The sequence below is a fragment of the Sorex araneus genome, chromosome 3 (assembly GCF_027595985.1).
Source record: "Sorex araneus isolate mSorAra2 chromosome 3, mSorAra2.pri, whole genome shotgun sequence".
NCBI classification, from domain to species: domain Eukaryota; kingdom Metazoa; phylum Chordata; class Mammalia; order Eulipotyphla; family Soricidae; genus Sorex; species Sorex araneus.
This window is the reverse complement of record NC_073304.1, coordinates 223,650,057-223,674,422: the sequence shown is the minus strand read 5'-3', so window position 1 is coordinate 223,674,422 and position 24,366 is coordinate 223,650,057. Positions and strand designations below refer to the sequence as shown.

Sequence of the window (24,366 nt, the reverse complement as noted above, 5' to 3'; positions counted from 1 at the left end):
GGCCAAGCTCTTGTCTTTAAGGCCCTGATTTTGAGCCCAGTCACTGCATCCCCAAAACATTCTCAGGCCCACCCAGCGATGCATAACAGGAATAGCCTCTGTTTAAGAAAAAAAAACACACACACACCAAGGGCTATAGGTGGTCCAGTGGCTTAAAGCCTAAATGAGGTCACAAGCTCCTGAGGCCACAAGTCCAAACCCTGGTGCTACTACATGTGCTAAAGTCATCCTGGCAGCCCATTTTCTGGAAGCTTTGGAAAGAGGAAGCATAAAAAACATTTTGTTGGGTAATTTTTGGTGGGGCCACACAGGTGGTGCTCAAGGGCTATTCCTGGATGGGTGTGGCGGGCGGGTGTTGGGGCCTACTCCTGGTGGTGCTCGGCTGGACCCAAGCCTCCTGCTTGTGAAGGTTATGCCCCTTCTGTTGCATAGCTCCCTGGCCCTTGAAAAACTTTTTTTTTTTTTTTTTGGTTTCTGGGTCACACCCAGCGATGCACAGGGGTTACTCCTGGCTCATGCACTCAGGAATCACTCCTGGCGGTGCTGGGGGGACCCTATGGGATGCTGGGAATCGAACCCTGGTCGACCGCATGCAAGGAAAACACCCTACCCGCTGTGCTATTGCTCCAGTCCCTGAAAAACTTTTTAATTGCTACTTGGGACCAGAACAGAGTATAGCAGTTAGGGCAACTCTTAGTGTGCACCTGACCTAGGTTTCATTCTTAGAACCCCTAGCCTCCCAGCATCAGTGGGCATGGCTTGGTGGCACCCAGAATCCAGGGGTGACCCAGCTAATGCCCAGCACTGCACAGTACAGGTAGCACAGACCCTCAGGCCCTCGCTCTGAACTGCCATGCCAGTTACTGAGAATCACTGGAGGGGCCCTTGGGCCTCCTGAAATCCACGTTCTCCACCCCGTATCCAAATAAGTAAACAACCTAACAAACAGCGGCTTCCTCTGAGTGGTGTGTATGTGTGATTTTTCCTTCTGTGCCTCTAGCCTCAAGTGGTGCTAGTTCAGTAGTTCAGCAGGACAAAGCGTTGTTGTGGGTGTGTCTCATCCCGTGTTTGGTGGAGGACAGAGTGGCATTCGAGGGGTGCCACCAACCTCGTGTTTGTCTGCGCCATCCTCCAGGTCATCAAGAAGAGGCTTGTGGGCTCCATGAAGGCCTTGCAGAAGCAGTACGTGTCCTGGGACACGGTGGTGACGAGTGAGGATGCCGACGCCAACACCGTGTACAGTGCCCTGGAGGCCATGTTCATCCACTGTCTGCACACCAAGCACATCCTCGCCGAGGAGGGAGACGAAAGGAAGAAGCATGCTCAGTGGAAGCCCTTGTCGCAGCCTGCCTTCTGGCTCCTCTGAAAGCCATCACCCACAGGTGAGCTTTGGCTGTGGGGTGGGGGCAAAAATGGGGTGGGGGTGGAGCCATCACTGTGCGGGGAAAATCCCCAGCAGTGCCAAGTTCTAGAGCACACAGGGGGCCTCTTACACTCTTTCCACTCGCCGCCCCTCTTGGCTTCTGAGATGCCACCCTGCGCAAGTGCTGCCAGAAGCACCTCGGGTTCGTGAGGAGCTTGATTTTGAATGAGTGCTCAGTTCAGAAAGCTTTTCCTGGGCCAGAGAGATAGGAGAGCGGGGAGAGCACTTGCTTTGCACATGGCCAACCCAGGTTTGACCCTGGCACCTTCTACAGTTCCCCGAACCCTGCAAGGAGTGATCCTTGAGCTCAGACCCAGGAGTCAGCCCTGCGCATCGCCAGGTAAGGCCCCCAAAATAATAACTCTCCTGTGGCCCACATGCTCACAACCCTCTCACATTCAGTTTCCGTGAGTTACCCTAAGGGCTCATGAGCTACAGTCTAAGAAGTTGGGAGCACTAACACAAATGCACAGCAGGGAAGGGGAGGGTGTTGTGCCACACCCTCCCATGCTCAGAGGCTATTTCTGGCTCTGTCCTCAGTGATATTGGGGGGGCATGTGGTACCAGGGATCAAACCGGATTCGCCACATACAGGGTAAGTGTATTAACCCCTCCCTGTACTGTCTCTCCAGCCCTTGGAGTATATGTTGTAGTGTTTAAGATTTTCACCAACATTTACTATATAATTTCTGATAATAACATATAAGTTGGGATGACAAGATAGTATAGCTGGTAGCGCTCATACCTTGCAGCCAATCCAGGCTTGAACTTCAACATACCAGGAGTGATCCCTGAGCGCTGCCAGGTGTGGCCCACAAACTAACAAAAAACTGCCAAAAATTGACAAGTAGAAAATGTTTTGAAAATCCTCCTCTACAACATATATAGACCCAGGACCATTTCACTCTTACCCTCCCTAAATGAACTTTCTTAAACTTGTTTTGAAATTTTTCTTTTTGTCTTTCCCGTTTTTTGGTTTTATTTGTTTAGTTATTTATTTTGGAGGTGGGGTAGACTTAGCGGTGCTCAGGGGTTATTTCTGACTCTGCACTCAGGCAGTGTTCAGAGGACCATATGGGATGCCAGGGATCAAACCCAGGTTGGCCACACTAAAGGCAAACACCCTCCCCACTGTACTATCACTCCAAACCCTCCTGTTGGTTTATCGTCAGCAGCACAAAACCAAAATTTGTTTAACAAGAACAAAAATATTGGCATCCAGATATTTTGGTGCCCTTGATTAAAAAGCTGACCATAAATGTGTAGGTGATCCCCTATTACCTTTGTTTTGTTTTGTTTGGCTGCACTCAGCAATGATCAGGGTTTACTCCTGACTCTGTGCTCAGGGATCACTCCAGGTGGGGGAGTATTTAGGGTGCCCCCAATTGAACTGGGGGAATTGAACCCAAGTCAGCAGTGTGCAAGGCAGATGCCCTGCTCACTGTGCTATGGCTCCAGCCTCTAATCACCTCTTCTTGACTAGGATGTTTTGAAAGATCTGATTCATGAAGGTAGGTCAGAGTAAAGCTCAGCTAGGAGACTATCAGATAAAAGTCTTCTTTCCCATGAGCCCACATTTGGGCGTTTGCACTCTCAGCCACAGGGGCAGATGTGGGCCACCGTTAGGCTACTGTCTCTTGGCCCTACAATAAGAGAAACCTCCACAAGGGAAGAGAAAACACTAGCCTAGTGCCCATTCTAGAAGGCTGAGAAGGAGACTCGTGTGCCTGAATGTGTAAGGGTGTGCGTCCACAGAGACAGGGACACTGGCTCCCTGTGGCCCCAGAAGCATGCAGAGAGGAGAGAAGGCCTTGCTCAAACCCCCTGGGGGGGGACTGAGTGGTGCCCTCCCCCATGTCTGTACTTGTGCCCACATGAAAAGCCTTGAGCTCTGGGCGCAGAGACCAGGAAACAAATGCACTCTGTCCCCACAGCACAGAGGTAAACCAGCAGCACCTCACTGCTCTGAGAATAAAATGGTCCCCACGTGACCAAATTCCAAGTCCCAGGAAGGAGTCTTGGGGCCTGGGCTTCTGATCTAACTGCAGGCCCACAGTTAGGCTGCTTAGGAGTTCAAAGGTACTTACTTCCCTTTCCCATCGCATCCTTTGTCTCTGCTCTGTCAGCTTCCTTTGCCCGAGGTTCTCAGCTCTCATACCTGCTGTCCTCTGTGCTGGGGGAGCAGAGGGACTGCGGGGGAGGAGGCCTGTCCCCATGGGGAGGACTCAGAGAGATGTTTGCTCTGTGCTCAGATCACAAAGCAGCATATCTCCCTACTTACGATTTCCGTGGTGGGCATCCTAGTGGGCAACTTGTCATACAGGGTATTTTTTTGTTTAAAACTTCCAAAGGTGTTGTCAGAATTCAGCAAAGCCCAGAAGGACTCTGTGCCAACCTGCCAACTAACCCAGGAAGCAGCAAATCCTGTGCCGCCCCGTCCACACCCCATTACATCAGTTCAGCCCTGCCTGACCCAGCCTTTTCTTTTTTAAAAAATTTATTTATTTATTTTTTTATTGAATCACCATGTGGAAAGTTACAAAGCTTTCAGGCTTAAATCTCAGTTAAACAATGCTCGAACACCCATCCCTTCACCAGTGCACATATTCCACCACGAAGAACCACAGTAAACCTTCCCTCCACGCCCCCCTCAGCCCCCCACCCCGCCTATGTAGCTGATAAATTTCACTTTACTTTCGCTTTACTTTGATGACATTCAATATTTCAACAAAAACTCACTATTATTCTTTGGAGTCCCCCCCGCCCCCTGAAGTTGGACCTGCTGAAAAGGAAGCATTTGATAATTCCGAGCATCCTTAGACGGTGGCTCCCGGACTTGCCACCACTGGGAACTCCCCCTGTTGTCTCTGCAGGGAGGACTCCATGCCAGCAGCATTCGGGTCTGGTGGGCGAGCTGACCAGCGCAGCCTGCCAGGGGAGCAGCCAGCCAGAACCTCGGGAGGATGGAGCCGAACTGAGCATCGTGGTTCCCTCACCCGCAAGCCCAGTGAGTTGGGCAAGCTCTGGGCGGGGCTGAAGGGCCCCATGAAGTGAATCAGCTAGTGACTCTGAGTGGTCCCTGCCTTTTCCCCATTAGCCCTGGGTTCCCTCCCAGTGCTGGGATTCATTGCCTGGCAATGATGGAGCCCGGGCTTCTGGGTGTGAGTTGAGGAGATGAGGCAGACACAGTGCTAGACACTTCCTGTAGGTGTGTCCTGTCAACACATATCAGCCCTGGGGGAAGCTAATGCTCATCTGACCACAGACTTCGTGCTGAGGCTCATCTGTGCCAAGACACTTTCCTAAGGCAAGACACTTTGCTCACTGAGCCTTTATTTTCCCCTTAGCCCATGTTAAATTAACAGTTCATATAAATCTCATTCTGCGACATGAATCAGGTTTAGAACCACACACTCTTCAGGGACTGGAGCGATAGTACAGTGGGGAGGGAGCTTGTCTTGTGACATGGCCAACCCATGTTTGATCCCCGACAGCCCATATAGTCCCCAAGCACTACCAGGAGTGATTCCTGAGTGCAGAGTCCGAAGTAACCACTGAGCATTGCCACGTAGGGTACAAAAGACAAAGGAACCACATTGTCTAATAATGTGGTTAGACACTTGAAAGACGGCTAGTCCTGAGCTGGGGAGATAGCTCTGTGGTCATGGGTTACAGGCCTTGCATGCACAGGGACTCATTTATAAGTCCCAGTTCCTCATGCTTCATTCACCACATGGCATGAGCCCTAACATTGGCCCGTGCAGACCAGTTGGCCGAGTATCGCTGCAGTAGTCCAGTGTGTTGATCATCCAAGGGAACCAGCCCTAGACAGCTCCTGGGAGAACCCTGCATGGGCCCTTGTGAGCTTAGACCAGGACCCAGTAGTTCAGCTGGGTGGCCACACCCTTGCCGTTTCCCATTCTCAGGAAACCGGTAAAGATTCCTAGAGAGAATTATGGATCTTTTATAGTGACCCATCTGTTTGAAAGAGAACTTGAAACTTTATTAGACAGGTAGCAGTAAAGGATGCATAGAAAATAAACTCTGTGATTTTACTTAACACCAAATAGATTAATGTGTACTGTCTTAGGGTGTTTTTTGGCACATTCCTCTGGTGCTCGGTTTTTACTCCTGGTGTGGTGCTCTGGATACCATGGGGTGCCGGGGACTAAACCTGGAGCTGCTACAAGCAAAGCAAATACTACAGGTCTTTCAGCTATCTCTCCAGCCCTTACTGAAGTTTTTAATTTGATTATTTGTTTTCTTCGGGCCACACCCAACAGTGCTCAGGAGTTACTCCTGACTCTGTACTCAAGGATCACTCCTGGTGATGCTCAGGAGACCATATGGGATGCTGGGGATCAAACTGAGGTCAGCCGCATGCAAGGCAAGCCCCCTACCCACTGTACTGTCTCTGCCCACCCCACCCCACTATTTTTTTGTAAAATCAAGAAATCTGAAACTTCCAATTAGAGCCTCTCATTAGCACCACATAACCAGGTTAGCAACTTTGAAATTATAGGATGTGAGAAAACACAAATTTTGAAAGCTTTGTGTAATCTGCAAACACTTTGTGACTCAGTAAATGTGTTACCTCAGACTGTGTATCACATGTGCTCAGAAACCAAAATGGGTACAAGGCTTAATATATGAAAGAAAATTATGTGGCCCCTCTATATTTCAAGGGAAATAATGCCAACTCTCAAAATGGGCACGAACAAGTGCCCAGGTCACTAACCTCCAAGGAAGAATGTAGCAGTGTGTTAGTCAAAGGGACAGATGTTCCGTGGTTGTTGATTTGACTTGAGCATTGGTGGAAAAGGTCCAGTGTGAGGTCAGCTCCAGATGGCTGGGCCAGGGAAAGGGAAGGCAGCTGCCCAATGATGCTCAGGGGTTACTCTAGCTCTGTGCTCAGAAGGGTCCAAGGCAAATGCCCTACCGCTGTGCTATCACTCCAACTCTACTTCTTAGATTTATAATTCTTTAACATGTTTATTTTGTGTGTGTGCATATGTGATCCGAGGGGTTGAACCTAGGACCTCACACTTAGAAGCCTGTGCTCTGCCACTGAGCCATATCCCTTCCCTCTGGCCCTCACTGCTAGCACTTTCATGTACATACATACATGCCCTTCATTTTAAGAATAGCTTTATTGGGCTCTAATTCACCAATTAAAGTGTAAAATTTAATTTTTGAATAGACTCACAGGATTGTGTAGCCATTACCAAAGTTTAATTTCTTTTGGTCCTGTGGCCACACCCACCAACACTCAGACTGCTCCAGGATGTATATTTGGCAGCACTTGGGGGCTCAGAGCTGCCAGGAATACCGCCTGGGCCTCCTGTGTGAAAAGCCAGCTCTGTAGCCTGCTGAGCTGTCTCTTGAACCCCACAGTTTCACTTTAAAACCTTGTCATCCCCCCGCTGAAGGAAACACCTTCAATTACCAGTCTCTCTCCAGTTCTCTCTCTGCCCTTGGCCTGTGGCCTTCCCTCAGCCACTTTGCTAGTAGTCAGGCCTGTTCAGGAGGGTCCCTTATAGTGGCATGAACCATACAACTTGCCCTACTGTCACCCCATGACAGGCTCAGCCTTGGAGCAGCATCATTCCCTTTTATTGTCGACTGACATTCCTGTGTAGGTGGCATTGTACGGCCAGGTTACATTTTATTTATCACTGGCTGATGGACTTTCCTCTGCCACTTTTGCAATTATATTTGTGTCTGTATGTTTTTATTTCTCCTCAGTGCATGTAAAGTGGAATATTGGGGGAATCCAGTTTACTTCTTTTGTACTTATTTATTTACTTAACATTTTGTTTTTATTTCTATTTTCATTTTTATATTAAAACAGAAAATGTGGGTTGTTTTATACTTAATACTTTCAAATGACTTCTCACTACCTATATAATGTTCAAACTCCTTAACAAGCTCCTATATAATCTGCTCCAATATCCCCCTCTAGTCACAGTCTGCTCATTCCCTTGTTTAGATTCATTTTGGGCCTTGCAAACACATGCACTTCTAAACTTCTCTTATCTGCTTTTTTAAAAAAAAATTAATTAATTATTTATTTATTTTAATTTTTTTTATTTTAATGAATCATCGTGAGGTACATTTACAGACTTACAGACTTTCATGATTGCATTTCAGTCAAACAATGTTCAAGCACCCATCCCTCCACTGGTGCCCATTCCCAACCCCCAATGTTCCCAGTATCCCTCCCCCCACCCCCAACCCAACCCCTTCCCACCTCCTGCCTCTGTGGCAGACACAATCCCTCTTACTCTCTCTGTCCTTTTGGGTGTTGTTATGGTTTGCAATACATGTAACAAGCAGCCATCATGTTTGGTCCATAATCTACTTTCAACATGCATCTACTATCCCCAGCGATCCCTCCAACCATTATTTATTTAGTGCTCCTCTCTCCAACCCAGCTACCTTTTCACCTAGAGCATGAGATTGGCTATCAAGCCTTGGGGCAGTGCTCCTGACCTTTACTATCCTTTAGTGTTAGTCTCCTGACCCTTACTTAACTATCCTTTGGTGTTAGTCTCCTATTATGTTACTTTGTAGCCCACAAAGGAATGCAGTCCTTTTATGTCTGTCCCTCTCTATCAGACTCATTTCACTTAGCATGATACTCTCCATGTTGATCTACTTCTATGCAAATTTCATGACTTCATTTTTTTTCTACAGCTACATAATATTCCTTTGTGTAGATATACCAAGGTTTCTTTAAGCAGTGGTCTGTTCTCAGGCACTAGGGTTGTTTCTAGATTCTAGCTCTTGTAAATAGTGCTGCAATAGACATACAAGTGCCTATGTCATTTCTACTGTACCTTTTTGCATCTCTGGGCTATATTCCCAGAAATGTTATTGCTGTGTCAAGTGGGAACTGATTTCTAGTTTTTGAGAAGTGTCCTTATTGTTTTCCTGAAAGGCTGAACCAGTAGGCATCTGCATCTCTCTGATGATTAGTGACAAAGAGCATTTTTTCATGTGTCTTTTGGCCATTCAGATTTCTTCTTTGAGGAAGAAGAAAAAGGACTTCTTCTGTTCATTTCATTGCCCCATTTTCTGATGGGGTTGGATGTTTTCTTCTTGTGGAGTTCAACCAGTGCCTTTTATATCCTTGATATGAACCCCTTCTATAGAGGGGCATTGTGTGAATAACCTTTCCCATTGTGTAGACTGTTTTTGTCTCAGCAAAATGGAAATTGAAGAAACTTTTTCAATATACTCAAAGCCATCTACCATAAACCCACGACAAGCTTTATACTCAATGGAGAAAAACTAAGATCCTTCCCTGTAAGATCAGGGACAGGACAAGAATGCCCACTCTTACCACTACTATTTAATATAGTTCTGGAAGTACTTGCCATAGCAGTTAGTCAAGAAAAAAAACATTAAGGGTATCCAAATAGGAAAGGAAGAAAAAAAACTCTCATCATTTGCAGATGACATGATACTATATTTAGAGAACCCTAAAGCCTCTACCAAGAAATTCCTAGAAGCAGTAAACATGTAAAGTCGCAGGCTATAAAATCAATACCCATATGTCCATGGCTTTCCTATACACAAATAACGAGAGAGAAGAAAGTGATATGAAAAAGGTCATCCCATTTGTAATCATGCCTCAGAAAATCAAGTACCTCGGAATCAGCTTAATGAAGGAGGTAAAGGACTTATACAAAGAAAACTACAAAATGCTACTTCAAGAAATTTCTGTACATCAAAAGAAATAGTGACCAGAATACCAAGACTATCTACAGAATGGGAATCCAGTTTAATTCCAGGTTTAACCTTTTTCATTTGTTTGTTTTAGTTAGGGGGCACACACAGAGGTGCTCAGGGCTTACACCCAGCTCAGTGCTCAGGGGTGGCTCCTGGAGCTGCTAGGACTGGGGGCTGGGGGAGACCCTCTGCTGCCAGGGATGGAATGTGCATCTCCCAAACATGGACTGTGTGCCCCAGACTATTAAACTCTCCCTCTGGTCCCTCTGGTTAGTCTCTTGAGTACTATCACATTGTTAAAAACTAAAAGGTACAGGGGCTGGAGCAATAGCACAGCAGGTAGGGCATTTGCCTTGCACACAGCCAACCCGGGTTCTATTCCCAGCATCCCATATTGCTCCCTAAGCACCACCAGGAATAATTCATGAGTGCAAAGCCAGGAGTAATCCCTGTGCATCGCCGGGTGTCACCCAAAAAGGAAAAAAAACCTAAAAGGTACAGTACGTTTTACATATCTTCACCACCAATTTTGATTGTCTCTCTCCTTCATTGCTGCCAGCCTCCTGGTGAAAGGGACAGCTCACCCTGGTTTGGTGTATTTTTTTAAAATTTAATTTAACTTTGTTTTTGAAATTTTATTTTCCCTTACCTTATAGAGACACTATAGTCAATTCTGGGTTGGTTACATGCAAGGCAAGTGTCCTACCTGCTGTACTATCACCCTGACAGAACCTTGAACTTCACAATTTTAGAGCTGTCTTCCTACCAAGAAGCTCAGGGGTATGGGGATGGGAACAGTGTTTCTCCTATTTGGGGATAACAATCTTCTTTGTTCCAAAGTAATCTTTCAAGTATAGATCATGTGTAATCTTCCATTATCCCAGCAAAATCTTCATCTAGATAATGAAATAAACTAATATAAATGTTTTTCCCCCAGAATCTATGGCACTTAGGCTTAGGATATTCAGTCAAAGGCAGGCTGTTAGTGAAAGAACTGGAACAGACTCTGGTAGTTGAATCTTAGGGAGAAAGAAGCTCATCTATGCTACTAACAAATCTTTCTCAAGCTTCTGTTTTTATTTTTAATTTAATTTTATAGAGTAATTCACAATATTTTACTATATTCAATATTTGAACACCAATTCCACCACCATTACACCTTCCTACCACTGTATTTTGGATGTTTTCATCCCAATCCCAAACCCCAGGCCCAAAGCAAAATGAACGAATTCATTTTGTATTGTTTGTTCTGAATCAACTGCTGAAAATGCTCCAAAAGTTTCCTTAGAGGAAAGTATGTGAAGTTTGTTGTATTTCCCCCAGGCACCATTAAGCCTTTCAATAAGAGCTTACTGACATGTTGTTAAAGGCTGTGCCTCCTATGCTTTTATATATACATATATATATATGTATATATCACATGTATCACTTGTCATCCTGTTGATCTTCAATTTGCTCAAGCGGGCTCCAGTAATGTCTGCATTCGTCTCTGTCACGTGCTAGTGTAGCCCAATGATATCTGCTCACTCCAGGAACACAAAGAGCCTCAAACCGTTCATTCAGGGTTTTGACAAAGAAGTGTGGCCATTCATTGGTGGGTGGCCATGCGGTCTTTTGACGTCCCATGGAATCCAGTCAGTAACAGCTCTAGTCCAGTGGTTGTCTCTGAATCCCATTACACGTCCGGCCCATCTGATTTTTGACGCCTTGACAAACGAGACATCGTCCCTGATTCTTGACCGTTGACGGATGTCTGGACTCCGGATTCCTTCTTTCACTTGAGTGAAACATGATACTCCAAGCATGGCTCTTTCAGTTCCTCTTTGGGATACCTGAATATCGTTCTCATCCTGTTTTTGTAGGGCCCAGGTCTCTGAGGCCTATGTTAGTGCAGGAAGAACCATGGAGTTGAAAAGTGGTGGCCAGCTGGAGGTTCTTTGTCCTCTTAACCACTTCCTCGATGCTCTTGAAAGTGTTCCACACTGCTCTCTTCCTCCTGGGCAATTCTGGCACCAAGTAGTTTCTCATGTTGAGTTCTTGACCCAGGTACACATAACTGCTGCATTCGGAGATCTATGTTCCATTGAGAGCAAATGGAATGTCAGGGACTAGTTCGTTTTTCATGAATACTGTTTTGCTGAGATTCAACTGCAGTCCGACCTTTCATACTCGCAGTTGAAGTCGGCCAGCATTTGTGCCGCTTGCTAATGTTTGGTGTTATGAGAACAATGTCAGTAGCGAAGCAGAGGGGGTATAGTTGCCAACCATCTATATTCACTCCCATTCCTTCCCATTCCAGTAGTTGCATGATGTTCTCGAGGAATATATATTCCCTAAGTTTGGTTGCCTTCTATTTTAAACCCCATCCAATCTGGAGTTCTACTCTTGGAATATTAGCAGTATGAGATATGTCAAATTCTGTTCTCTTTTATCATTCCTTGATTTATTCTCTCAACCAACGAACGATTGATACACTTCTGGTAACAAACTTTTCTCACTTCAAAGAATGAGAAAGGATACAATATGGATCCTTTGAGCACTCAAGGTGCTTATAAACTGGTAATAGTGATAGGCACATAAATCAATAATTAATATTGCTTTGCTTTTATTTGTATTTAAATTGTTTTTCTTTTTTGTTTGGCAGTGCTCAGGGCTTTCTTCTGACTCTGCTCTCAGGGATCACTCCTGGCAGGTTTGGCGACACCATATGGGGTGCTGAGGATCGAATCCAGATTGTCCATATGCAATGCAAAAATTCCTTACCCATTGGACTATCTCTCCACCCTTGCATTTGAATTTTTATAATATGTTCATATACTACATGCTGGCTGAAAGTTGAATTTGACATTTAAGAACTAATGATGTAAGAAGTCCACAATAATGTGTATCTAGAGAATTAATAACAGACATAGCTTTTATTTCATAAGGAAGCTCTTATGCAGATGAGAGTTACTCATAAATTGCTATAAAAATAACTATACTGTAGTCTCTTCTGGACTGGAGCGATAGCCCAGAGGGTAGGGCATTTACTTTGCACGCAGCTGACCCGGGTTCGATTCCTCTGTCCCTCTCGGAGAGCCCAGCAAACTACCAAGAATATCCCGCCCACAGGGCAGAGCCTGGCAAGCTACCCATGGTGTATTCAATATGCCAAAACAGGTAACAAGAAGTCTCACAATAGAGACGTTACTGGTGCACACTAGAGCAAATCGATGAGCAAGGGGATGACAGTGCTACGACAGTGCTGCATAGTCTCTTCTAGCAAGGCTAATAATTTGGAGAGGGGAGTGTTACACATGGAGGTCCTTCCTTGGGGGCATGTCTGTCTTAGCTCTCCTTCAGCTTATAGTTTCAGACAAGAGCTGCTAGATAGAATCACTGAAGCAATTTACTTCTTTTGCTTATCTACAGTCTTGAAGATCTTCCTGACTTATACTTTCACTGACCAGCAGAATCAGGGAAACAAACGCTCAAATTAATGGGAGACTATGGAAATAATGCAGAAAAGTACCATGGCTTGAAAATAATGAGTATTAGTCCTTACTATGAACTTAATGCCTAAAATGTTTAAGGACCAAAGAAATAGGCCAGGAGTTAATGTGCTGACCTTGCTGCTGCCAGCTCAGTTCTATACCCAGTAGCATATATGATTGCCCCAACCACCACCTGGAGTGATCCCGGAGCACAGAGCTAGGAGTAACTGATTACTGCTGAGTATGGCTCTAAAACAACAGCAACCACCAAAGTTTGTTTGATTTGCTCTTCACAGCCACTTTATGAAAGTTGTATTGAGAAGTCTTGGGTCAGCTGAATTAGATCTCTGTGGCAAGTCGTTCCTATCCTCGAGTATGTCTCTTATGTCTTTAGGTTCGTCTCAGCAGACATAAAGCAGTTCAACATCGTGTCCTTGCCCTAAACAGCTCCCAGTGCCAGGAACTGGCAGACTACTATTTTGGTTTCAATGGATGGTATAAAAGGATTGTCAAGGTGGAAGTGGAGAGAGAGTTCAAGTGTAGAGTCTGTGCTGAAAGTTCAAGTGCAGAGCCTGTGCTGAAAGTGAAAGTTTCTGAGCACCGTTCACACCCCAGAATCAATCAAGATCTCAGTGAATTGATGGTGGTGTCATATAGCACTTTTGTGCTCTGTATGTGCGTGGCTGGTGTAGTTCATGGAAAGTTTGGCTTAATGTTGAAGTCACAGGTTACTTCAACTGTTAGCACGGATTGCTGGAATTGAGGTTTTGCTTTTAATTAAACAGTTTAAAATCTGCATTGAGATGTTCAGAAGGACCTTCAATCTAAAATCCAGCTTCAGGATCTTTCTGACCTTGAAGAAAGGGAAAATGAAGATATTGTGGCACCATTTCAGAAGAAAAGCATAAAGATCTTCTGTGCTTAGAGGTGGTATTGTCACCCTTTGATTGCAAGAGCCCTGGAGTTGGCATAGCTGAGGAGACTTTGGATAAACTGTGAGGTCTCTGTGGGGACTGGAATGGGGGTGTGGGTAAGAATCTCTCTCTCTCTCTCTCTCTCTCTCTCTCTCTCTCGCTCTCTCTCTCTCTCTCTCTCTCTCTCTGTCTCCCCCCCTCTCTCTCTTTCTCTCTCTCCCCCTCCCTCATCATATTTTCAGATACATCAGAAACAGCCCTCTCCTTGCTAAACTGCTAAAGCCTTAGGCAGATGTTTTTAACAATACTTGTTTAAACCTTAGGTAGTAACGAACAGAATTTTTGGGGGTGGGGTGGGGGAAGTGGACGTACTGGGGACACCTAATGATGCTCCTGGCTCAGCACTCAGAAATCACTCCTGACGGTGCTCAGAGGACTCTGTGGGATGCTGGAGATCAAACCTGGGTTGGCTACATGCAAGGCAAGTGCTCTACCTGCTGTACTATCACTCTGACAGAACCTTAACTTCACAATTTGAGAGCTGTCTTCCTACCACGAAGATTAGGGGCATGGGGATGGGAACAGTGTTTCTCCTATTTGGGGCAACAATCTTCTTTGTTCCAAAGTAATCTTTCAAGTATAGATCATGTGTAATCTTCTGTTATCCCAGCAAAACCTTCATCTAGATAATGAAATAAACTAATTAAATGTTTTCCCCCCAGAATCTATGGCACTTAGGCCTAGGGTATACAGTCAAAAAAACCGGGCTGTTAGAAAAAGAACTGGAACAGACTCTAGTAAGTGAATCTCAGGGAGAAACCAGCTCATCTATGCCACTACCAAACCTTTCTCAAGATCCTGTTTTCTTTTTAAATTTATAGAGTAATTCACAATATTTTATTACATTTAATATTTAAATACCTCCACCATTACACCTTCCTATCATGGTATTTTGGATGTTTCCATCCCGATTCCGAACTCCAGCCCCAAAGCAGAACAAAAGAATTTATTTTGTATTGTTTGTTCTGAATCCCGTTGCTCATCGATTTATTCGAGCGGGCACCAGTAACGTCTCTCATTGAGAGACTTATTGTTACTGTTTTTGGCATGTCCAATACGCACGGGTAGCTTGCCAGGCTCTGCCTCGCAGGCTCAATACTCTTGGTAGCTTGCTGGGCTCTCTGAGAGGGGCGGAGGAATCGAACTCGGGTCATCCGAGTGAAAGGTGAACGCCCAACCGCTGTGCTATCGCTCCAACTGTTGAAAATGCTCCAAAAATGTTTCCTTAGAGAAAGTATGTGAAGATTGTTGTATTTCCCCCAGGGACCATTAAGCCCTTCAGTAAGAGCTTACTGACATATTGTTAACAGTTGAGCCTGTTGTGCTTATATATATATATATATATATATATATACATACATACATGCATACATATATATACATATATATGTTATATATATTTTTTCCTCGAAGGAAACTGAAGAATCAGTAGAGAATCCACAAACAGAATTGCTCTCCTTGCTCTATATACCTGCAGTCTTAGAAATTTTAAGTTGTCAGAGATCTTATATTGTTACACGAGTTGACGCTGGGTTGACTTCAGCCTTGTAGTCTGGGCAGTTCTTCTAGTAAAAGTGACTTCGTTGGTCATCTAGTAAAATTTCTATCAACTATAAGAACCTTTAAGAACCATTCAGGGCTTAAGAAGATGGTACTGGAGCCAAGGTACCTGCCTTGTATATCCCTGGCACAGCATGTGGTCCCCTCTAGCACCACCAGGGAGCACAGAGCCAGAAATAGCCCCTGAGTACCAGAGGATATGATCCCTACACCCAAAATATAAAAGAAGTAAAAGAAGCAGTGGGTGGGAAAGATAGCTCAGAAGACTGAGTACACTCTTGGCGTGCAGGATGCATAGTTTCAGTTCCAGCTCAGCACAGCATTGCCAGGAGTGACTCCCAAGTTCTAAGTGGGTAAAATTCTTGAACACCATTGAGTCTGGCCCAAAACAGAGAAACAAAAAGAACCAAACTTAATGTCTGCATTGAAAAGGAAAATGCTCTTATTTTATGCTTTCAAAATAAAATTATTGGGGGGGGGGGTGTCGCTGTAGCGATAGCACAGCGGGTAGGGTGTTTGCCTTGCACTCGGCCACCCAGGTTAGATTTCCAGCATCCCGTATGGTCCTCCAAGCACCATCAAGAGTAATTCCTGAGTTCATGAGACTGGATAACCCCTGTGCATCGCTGGGCATGACCGAAAAAGCAAAAAATAAATAAAATTATTTGATGTATAAAGGAAGAACACACCTAATATCATTGAGTACTACCTTCAGAGAAAGGTCATTTTAGACAATTATTTTGAATTGATCTCTGTTAACTCTATTTCAGAAAGTGGTCAAATAGCTGTGGAAGATAGGACTTTTGAGGAGCTTACTGAAGGACTCAATTGTTTGAACTATTGACCTAGTTTTGAACAATAATTTTTAAAATAGTTAAATCAAACTCATCAAGAAAATTCAAACACCTACAATGGAGTCTTAACAAGACTAGCTTAGGGGCCTGAGACACAGTTCATCAGGCTGGAGCATGGACTGGACTGTGCGTGAGGGAGACCTGGGTTTGATACCTGCCACTGCATGGCCTCCAGAGCACTGCCAGGAGCAACCTCAAACACCTCCAGGTGTGGCCCCCAAACAAACAAAAAACGTCCACCTTACTGTGAAACGTGAGTAGACATTTAGTCCTAATGCCAAAGAATTCAGAAAACTAACATCCATCCCTAAATGAGGCCACTCTTGGAACCAACTCCATTCAAAGCTCTCTACTCAATTAGACACTGGGAGGAAGCCCCTTCTCACTGAATTTATATTCTAGAAGTGTGAGATAATGAGAACTGAAAATGATGAGAAGGACTGTGAAGAAAGTAAATTGGGTGCTAGTCACAGTATGGCAAGAGAGTCTTGTTACATTCTGATGTTAGGGTCTTCAGTGGTCTCTCTAGGAGTGCTAGAAAAGCAGGCAGCCCTCTAGAAAGGGGCTTGCTACTTTTTCTCTATGGTTAATGTTGAGCTCCATGCAAGACAGGGGGATTTTCCCCAGGCCTGTGTAAAGGAGTGTATATGAGTGTTCATTCAGTTTAAGGTCGGTCTCCCAGAATAAACTGTTTATGGCCCCAGATCTTTCCTTCAGAAAATTTTGGGTCATTGATTCCATGCTATCCCCTCTCTCGGAGACTGATAAATAATCAGAGATACTGAGAGTTCAAAGGAAATGAGAAGGGGCTGGAGCAATAGCACAGCGGGTAGGGCATTTGCCTTGCACCTGGCCAACCCGGGTTCGATTTCCAGCATCCCATATGGTCCCCAGAGCACCACCAGGAGTAATTCCTGAGTGCATGACCCAGGAGTAACCCCTGTGCATCGCCGGGTGTGACCCAAAAAGCAAAAAAAAAAAAACATAAAGGAAATGAGAACATTTGTGAATCCCCATCCACCCTAAGTAGTGCTCCTCTTGCAGGTCAGCTAGCTTTCTTGGAAGCAGGATGGCCAAGGGGAGGAAGAATGTGTCTCGGATTTCAGTAGTGAGGAGGACGCACCAAGACCACCACAAGTGGACTAGTACTGTTGAATTCGCCAGCGTGCCCACCCAGGGACACACTGTTCCTTCCCCTCCTCACCTCCACCATGGGGCTAGGCCCAGAGTAGTTGGCAGTCCCAATCCTGTTTGGCTGGCAGGGGTGGGGAGGGGAAGCTGGGGGTGGGCGGAGGGGGTGGGAAGAGGACCTGATTGAACATCTTTTGTGCCTGCCAGGGAGGAAGGAAAGCCTGGCTCCTGCTGTTTACAGGGACCAGGCTCTGCCTGGACCCAATAAAGGCTGCTTAAGGGCGGCATAAAGGTGCTCGGGGGAGGGGCTTGCAGTTGCTAAGGTCAAGCAGTGCCTAAGTGTGCGCGCATGCATCTCCAGGCTGCCATAATGGCTGGCCTCAGGTCAGGACGCCAGCGCCCTAGTCGCTTGGACTATGTCTCTCCAGTTAATCCACGTGTCATGTCCTGGTGATGTCGGTGGGCCCCACAGGTGACTCGACGGTCACTTTCTCCCCAACCGCCTCTACCACCCAGGACCCAGGGTTACTTGGTTCTTGTCTCACTTGCGGTAAAGAATTTCAGGAGAAGACAAGCAGTGAAGTAAATTGATTTTATTCAGAGATTTCTGAGGATAGGAGGAAGGGATAAAAGAAAGGGAGAGACAGGTAAGAGTAACGCGATCAGGAGAGAACAGGGTCTTCTCCAAGGGTGGAGGAAGCCCCGACACATAACCGAGCTTTAGACACAAAAGTATGAAAGCATGAAAGTACACATCTCAAGAGGGGAGATGCGGGCAACACATGTGCTTGGGCGACACATGTGCTCGGCCACGTGGGCACAAGCAGCACAGGGGCTCAGGCAGCTTCCTTTGTTCAAGGTATCTTTTATAGGGTTTCTTCAACCTGCCCCCAAGTGGGGTTTCTTTCTAGGTAAAAGTTCCTTGCTAAGGTTACCAGGGAGGTTGGGAGTGCTGATGGCCTTCTTTGGGAAACTTCCTGGGGAGGGGCCCATTATCCTCAGGGTCTGCTGATGGTTTCCTCTGGGTCTTTTGTTTTCTTGAATCTGCAAGTCTTAAGATTCTCCTTCCCAGAGACTGTTAAATCTAAATTTTCATTGCCCAGGGCTTTTCCCTATCTACCTGCCTATATCATATCCCCCCCCCCCCCTCAGAGATTTCACCACCTTAAATCTTTAAGGGAAAATGGCTGAAGGTCCATCTTCTGGAGCTGCTTCATGCTGACAAAGGGGCGCTGGCCCTGCCTGCACAAGGGGTGAAACCTCATGCTACCTTAGTTTTAGTGGGCCCCAGGCAATGAACTGGTTGGGTTCCTGAAGTTATCTGAAAGACAAGATCAGATCAATTAGACTGAGGGATGGCACTTTGAAATGATTAGACCCTGGAGATGTGGAAGGTCCTTTCTGACCTAGTAAGGACAGAATAGTTTGCTGTCTTAGGAAACATTAAGAGTTAAAGCAACAGAAACCAAAGCAATATAATGCCATACCTATTTCTGTCATAAAAACAATGGAAAGGAATAACTGCTTCACCCATGGTTGATAGAAAATGGCTTATATCCAGACTTTTCTAGTGGCATAGAAGCACCAAGCTACTTCTCAGATTTGAAAAGCTACCCATACACTGAAGCTATCAACTGGAATCAGTAGATATTTATACCTTGAATATGAGCGTTTGATCATTTGCATGTCAAGCTGCCAATCCTCTCCTTGGTAAGTTCCTTGACGCTGAACAAGTGTTAGGAAAGGAGGCCCAGGTTTTCCACTAGGTTCAGTAATGGCACAGAAAGCACAGTTCTGAGTTCCTCCCCATGAATGAAGGCTTTCACCAGTGTTATTAAAGCAATCTCTTCCCATGTTGGAAGCTTAGTGTAACCCTTTATCTGTCAATTTCCTTTTGAAAACCTTGTTCCAATGCCTATTGTTCCTCTTTTGCAGAGTATCTTATATGAGTATTCTCTGGATGGGGTATTAATCCCATGATGGACGAGAATTAAGAGCTGTTAAAAAAAATTCTAGTTCTCTCCAAATGACTGTGTTCATAGAACTAAAATTGAATACTTAGAACCAGTTTAGATGTCCACTCTTGGCACTATAGCCAATTGACAAGTTGGGGGAAATCAATTAATTCTGCACTTTGAGCTGAGGTTCCCCCTACTAAAGCTCTGGCTTCCAATACCCTGGTCAGACTAGTGACAGCTTGTTCAACCTTGAGTCCCAAAGACTAGGCTGCTTACTTTACAGTTGGTAAAACACATTTTACCTGAATTACCCAAAGGGGATACCTTTTAGATCAAGATTAGAATACATTTACTAGATCACTCTGTAGAATTTGAATCTGATTCTTTAAAAAGCAAGTTACAGAAACATGGTTTTCTCTCCACCCTCATTTTAAAATTTGCCTCATGGCTTAACAAATCTGACTTGTTCCTTTGCATAAATACAGCAAGATTGGAGAACTCTCCATTTGGGGTACCCCAGTTATTTACTCAGAAGTCCTGGTGGTTGGCTAAAGACAGGAAACACCAATAATGGCATTAATCTTATGTGTCACGTCAGAGTTACCCAGGCCTGACCTGTCCCACGATGAACTGGATGGCCTCAAGTCTTCAGGTTGAACTGGAGGTGGCCTTGGGCCTCATTTTCCATAGAGGCATCCTGGCAGAAAGGAGTCCATCCCCTCCTTCTTCAGGGCTGGGAGAGATCCTGGTCTCCAGGGTTTTTCTTGATGCTAAGAGTAGGCCCAGGCTGTGTCAGTCACACAGATTTCCGGATTCCTCATTCTCCATAGCAGTGGTGATTTCCATTCTTTCTTTGAGCCAGCCGGCCTCTAGGGTCTCCCTGAGGTTTGTAGAGTCCTTGAAACAGTACCTGTTAAATACCTGCTCCTGTCATTTAGACCAATCCCTTGACTGTTTCCCTGAAAGAGGGCTTTGGGGTCCCATAACTGATTTTCCTGTCTGCAGAGGGGTAGACCCTATTACAGAGAGGAAAGACTTTTATCTGGATTTATGCAAACCAACATAGTGCCATGAAGCATCAAAAACATACTGAAGGTACAAAAGAAGAGAAAAGCAAACATTTCACTTTACTCACAATGAGATGCAATACACCCATTTGTTGTGGGTCCTAGTCAAAGAAGCTAAAATCTGTAGAGATAAAGTATACAATTTAACATCATATTTAACCCATTCAATCCCATGTTGAAAACCTTGACTTCCCATTAATAAGAGCACTGTACCAGAAGTCCAGTGTAGAGTAAAACATGTCTAAACCATTTAATCACATTTGAAAAAACTTTGATTTCCTGCAACTTTTGAAGAATTCTATTCCCTAAGAGCACTGTAATAGGAGTCCAGATAATCCATCCAATATCGTCTTCATAGATTCTACCAAAAAGGTACTAGAACAAGATTTCACACTTGTGTATGAAGGTCTCTGAAGGTCAAGTTGATACCTGGTGAAAAAACTTTGCATGGAATAAAGTTATCAGAATAATAACATGCATTTTTATGTACTGGACAGACTGATTAACAGCCAGTCTGATTAACAATAGTCAGTAAAAGTTCCCACATTTTCCACAAAAATCTCCATTCTTATCTCAAGCTTTAACCTAGGCGCAATGCTATGGCTTCAGACTATCAGACTGACACCTGAGATTAATCTATTATAATTCTTTGCTAAGTATCTCTAGAAAGTTTAGTTACCAAAAGTCTCAGAGATCAAATAAAATACAGTAGGATAAGTTTTGCAACCAAATTCATACCTCTAGAAACTCATATTTTAACTAAACCATTACTCTTTGAACCTGTTTTTCCACAATTATTTCAGCTCACATTCTAATAATCCAATGCAGATGCATATGTACATTGACACAACAGCATAAGACCATCGATTTTTTTTAAAACCATCAATTTTTATGAAACATGAGTAAACCTTCTTTGGCTTAAGTTCAATAGTTCTTGTACCTTAGTTATTTCAAATCATGAGCTTTCTAACTTTAACAATTCCACAATACAAACATGCTTTCAGACACAGAAAGAACCCTTTGTTTTTTTGTTTTTTGTTTTTTGTTTTTAACCAAACTTTGATATAGCATAGAAAAAACACTTGGACTGTCAATGTTTATGGAAACATAAGAAAACTTAATTTTGATAGCTTCTGTACCTCTGTTACTTGTAAAACAGCTAAATTCCTCATTAAGATTGGCTGAGGCTTGTAAGATAAAGCCTTGCATCCTCTGAACTCTTATTTCACTTTAGTTTTAGTTTTACTTCCGCAGCTCTTCCTAGATAGTACAGATTCTGAAGTTCAGAAGAATTACAACTTTTAATAGCCATTTTAATAGCCATTTCTTACAATAAGAAATCTAGATTGAGAATTTTGCTTTCTCTGTAGGCTCAACATTCTCATAAGAAATCTTTGTTTAAACCTGGTCTAACAAGTTCCAAAAAGCACCTCTTTGACCCTTTAAATTGCTGGACTGCATATCACTTTGATCTCTTGTGGTGATCCTGCTTCCCCAGGTCTAATTTTTACTACTGATTTTCACTCTGGCTCCAACACTCGAGTATACAACATAGAGACAGACAGACAGACAGACAGACAATGAACTGACTAAAAAAACACCACTACATGTGCACACGTCTGTAGTTGATTGATCGATCTAACCCTTCAAAAATGGCAGGGAGAAAACTGATATACTGAGAAAGGAAGGAGCAGTCCCCAGGGCAAAGTTAAGCCCTGTCAGCTTAACTGTTAAATCTAAATTTTCATTGCCCAGGGATTTTCCCTATCTACCTGCCTACATCATTGGCAACAGCTATATGTCCTATGTCTCATGTCTCCTCATGTGGCGACCAATGTGGTTGCTGATGCAGGGACCTCTGATCCTGAAGCAGGTCCTGCACCCAGTCCTGCTGATACCCAACCCCTCAGGGCCCTCCAAGCCCTGGATTTCACCTTCCCGTGTTCTTGCACCTGAATTGCCTCATGCCCTTCAACTCCAGACCAAGTCCGGGTTTTTTCATCACCATTTCACCTCAACTGTTCCCCGGATGTTGTTACCGCCACAGAAGTTTAAGAGTTTCATTCCCACCCTGGATGAAGATTCAGGTAAAGAATTACCCTCTGTAGGGGGCTGGAGCGATAGCACAGCGGGTAGGGCATTTGCCTTGCACACGACCGACCCAGGTTCGATTCCCAGCATCCCCTATGGTCCCCTGAGCACCGCCAGGGGTGATTTCTGAGTGTAGAGCCAGGAGTGACCCCTGTGTATCGCTGGGTATGACCCAAAAAGCAAAACAACAACAAAAACAAAAACAAAAACCCAGAATTACCCTCTACATCCCATCGATTTGCCATTCCACACCAGGGTTTGAATGACAAGCTGGCAACACATCAGAGGCTCCCAGTTGATCCAATGATAAGATGGACTCAGGATCAGAGTCCACCTCTAGATTTGTCTCCTAGAGGGACAAGCACAATTCCAACTGTAGATCTAGAACAACCTGAAGACCAGACATTTGAAATGCCTGCTCCACCTCTAGTGCACAGATTCCAAAAGTACTAAACTTCATTATTTCTCCTGAAAACAGGAGGGAGGGTCTAGTTGGCCGTCACCATGCCGCTAAAATTGTTGGAACTCCCAGAAAATCTAAGAGACCCCATCGTCTGCCACAGCAAATGCAGAATGATTTAGATTCTGGTATGGATATCTTATCCTGAGTAGAGTGAAACTTTGGATGTACTGGGAGGTTCAGAGCAACATCCACAGATCCCTCACAAGATTGAATCCTTTTCATCCCAGTCCCAGCATCCAGAACCCTCTGAAAAGATAGAACAGCTTCCCTTTAAGGCCCTGGAAGCTGAAGTTTCAGCAAGCACACAACAGACCCCAGCTGCACTTCCAGTATCTCCTAGAAACAAAACCCTCTTTAGTTCAGGACTCAGATTTGCTGTCCAGTACCCCTGAAGAGGGTCATACTGCTTCAGTCCTGCCAAAACCCTAGTTCAGCCTACATTGGCTGCTGAGGAAGGGGGATCTCCAGTGCCTCAGGAGGTGGAAGCTCAGCCTTCAGAGTCAGGCCCGAAACTTGTAGTGCAGTTTTTACTGCAGCATCCAAAGAATGAGCTGTCTGCAATCCAGAAAGAAGCCCATCTTTCAAATATATCTTCTGTCACCATCAAACCTGCCTATCTGCAGATTACCAGAACTCCAAGAGTCATCAATGAGGGTGAAACATCAAGCCAGCCAGAAACCCTAAATCTAATTCACACTGCAGAGAGACTTGAAGAGAATAAACAATCTCTAGGCTAAGAGGAGGCCCTGCAGTGAATCTACTTCCTGGAACTTTGATGCTACACGTTGTGGAGAAGGGAATGTCTAGAGCTGGGAATGTTCCCTGATTTTGTGGGGCCTGGGGCCGGCCCCACTGTAAGTTTCCCGAATTGGGGTCACCAGCCACGCCAAGATGGGAGGGACAATCTCTGGCCCAATGGATGTTTTCCCTTACAACATCATGGACGAGGTCCAGGTGGTGGTCTCACAGTGGCACTGTTTGGAGGTGCCCTGCAGTCCTTATGGAAGTGGCCTGATCTCCCACAATTAAAACATTTGCCCTGATCTGTCCTCTGTATGGCATAGGCCTCAACAGCATTCATAGGTGCCTGGTGCTTGATAGAACCAACATTCCCACATGCCTTAAAGTACCCCATAATGTCCTCCTCCTCCTCCTTAATGGGGCACAGCACGGCCTGGCAATCCTCATTAGCATCTTCAAAGGCCAGTTCTTTTGACAGAAGCTCCTGAGTTTCCTTACCCTTCACCTGCTTTTCTATGGCTTCCATCAACCTCCCTGTGAAGTCTGCATAGGGTTCTGAGGCACCCTGAATAATCTTAGTATAGCTTATTATAGCTTAGTATAGCTTCCCTTCAATTCTGCACTGCCTTGGATATTCCCTGCCGTGATACAGTTACCATTTCTCCCACCCAGAGTCCCCACAGATTAAATTCTGGTGTACAGGGACAAGATTTGAGCCCTGAGGTAGAAAGGGAGCTTGTTCAAGAGAACCTTAGAAGCAGCACATCAGGTTTTCACGGTTGTCTGGAGGATTCCCTGACAGTGCAGGTAAAGGCGTCTCTGATCCCTGACTCCATTCCTCATGGAGCATCTAGAGGCTCACTGACAAGTGAGCCTTCAGGGAACAAGAAGCTATCC

The 24,366-nt window shown here is 44.8% G+C and overlaps 1 protein-coding gene across 2 annotated transcripts in view; it reads left to right on the top strand.

Moving 5' to 3' along the window:
• The window catches only part of LOC129403278 (leucine-rich repeat-containing protein 37A3-like), a 129,490-nt gene that overhangs the window by 4,167 nt on the left and 100,957 nt on the right, over nucleotides 1-24,366 (top strand). For both annotated transcript variants that reach the window (XM_055129876.1, XM_055129875.1), the window contains exon 2: nucleotides 1,136-1,382. In XM_055129876.1, coding sequence (XP_054985851.1) covers nucleotides 1,218-1,382 — 165 coding nt within the window. In that variant the 5' untranslated portion in view covers nucleotides 1,136-1,217. The remainder of the gene's footprint in view (nucleotides 1-1,135; nucleotides 1,383-24,366) is intronic.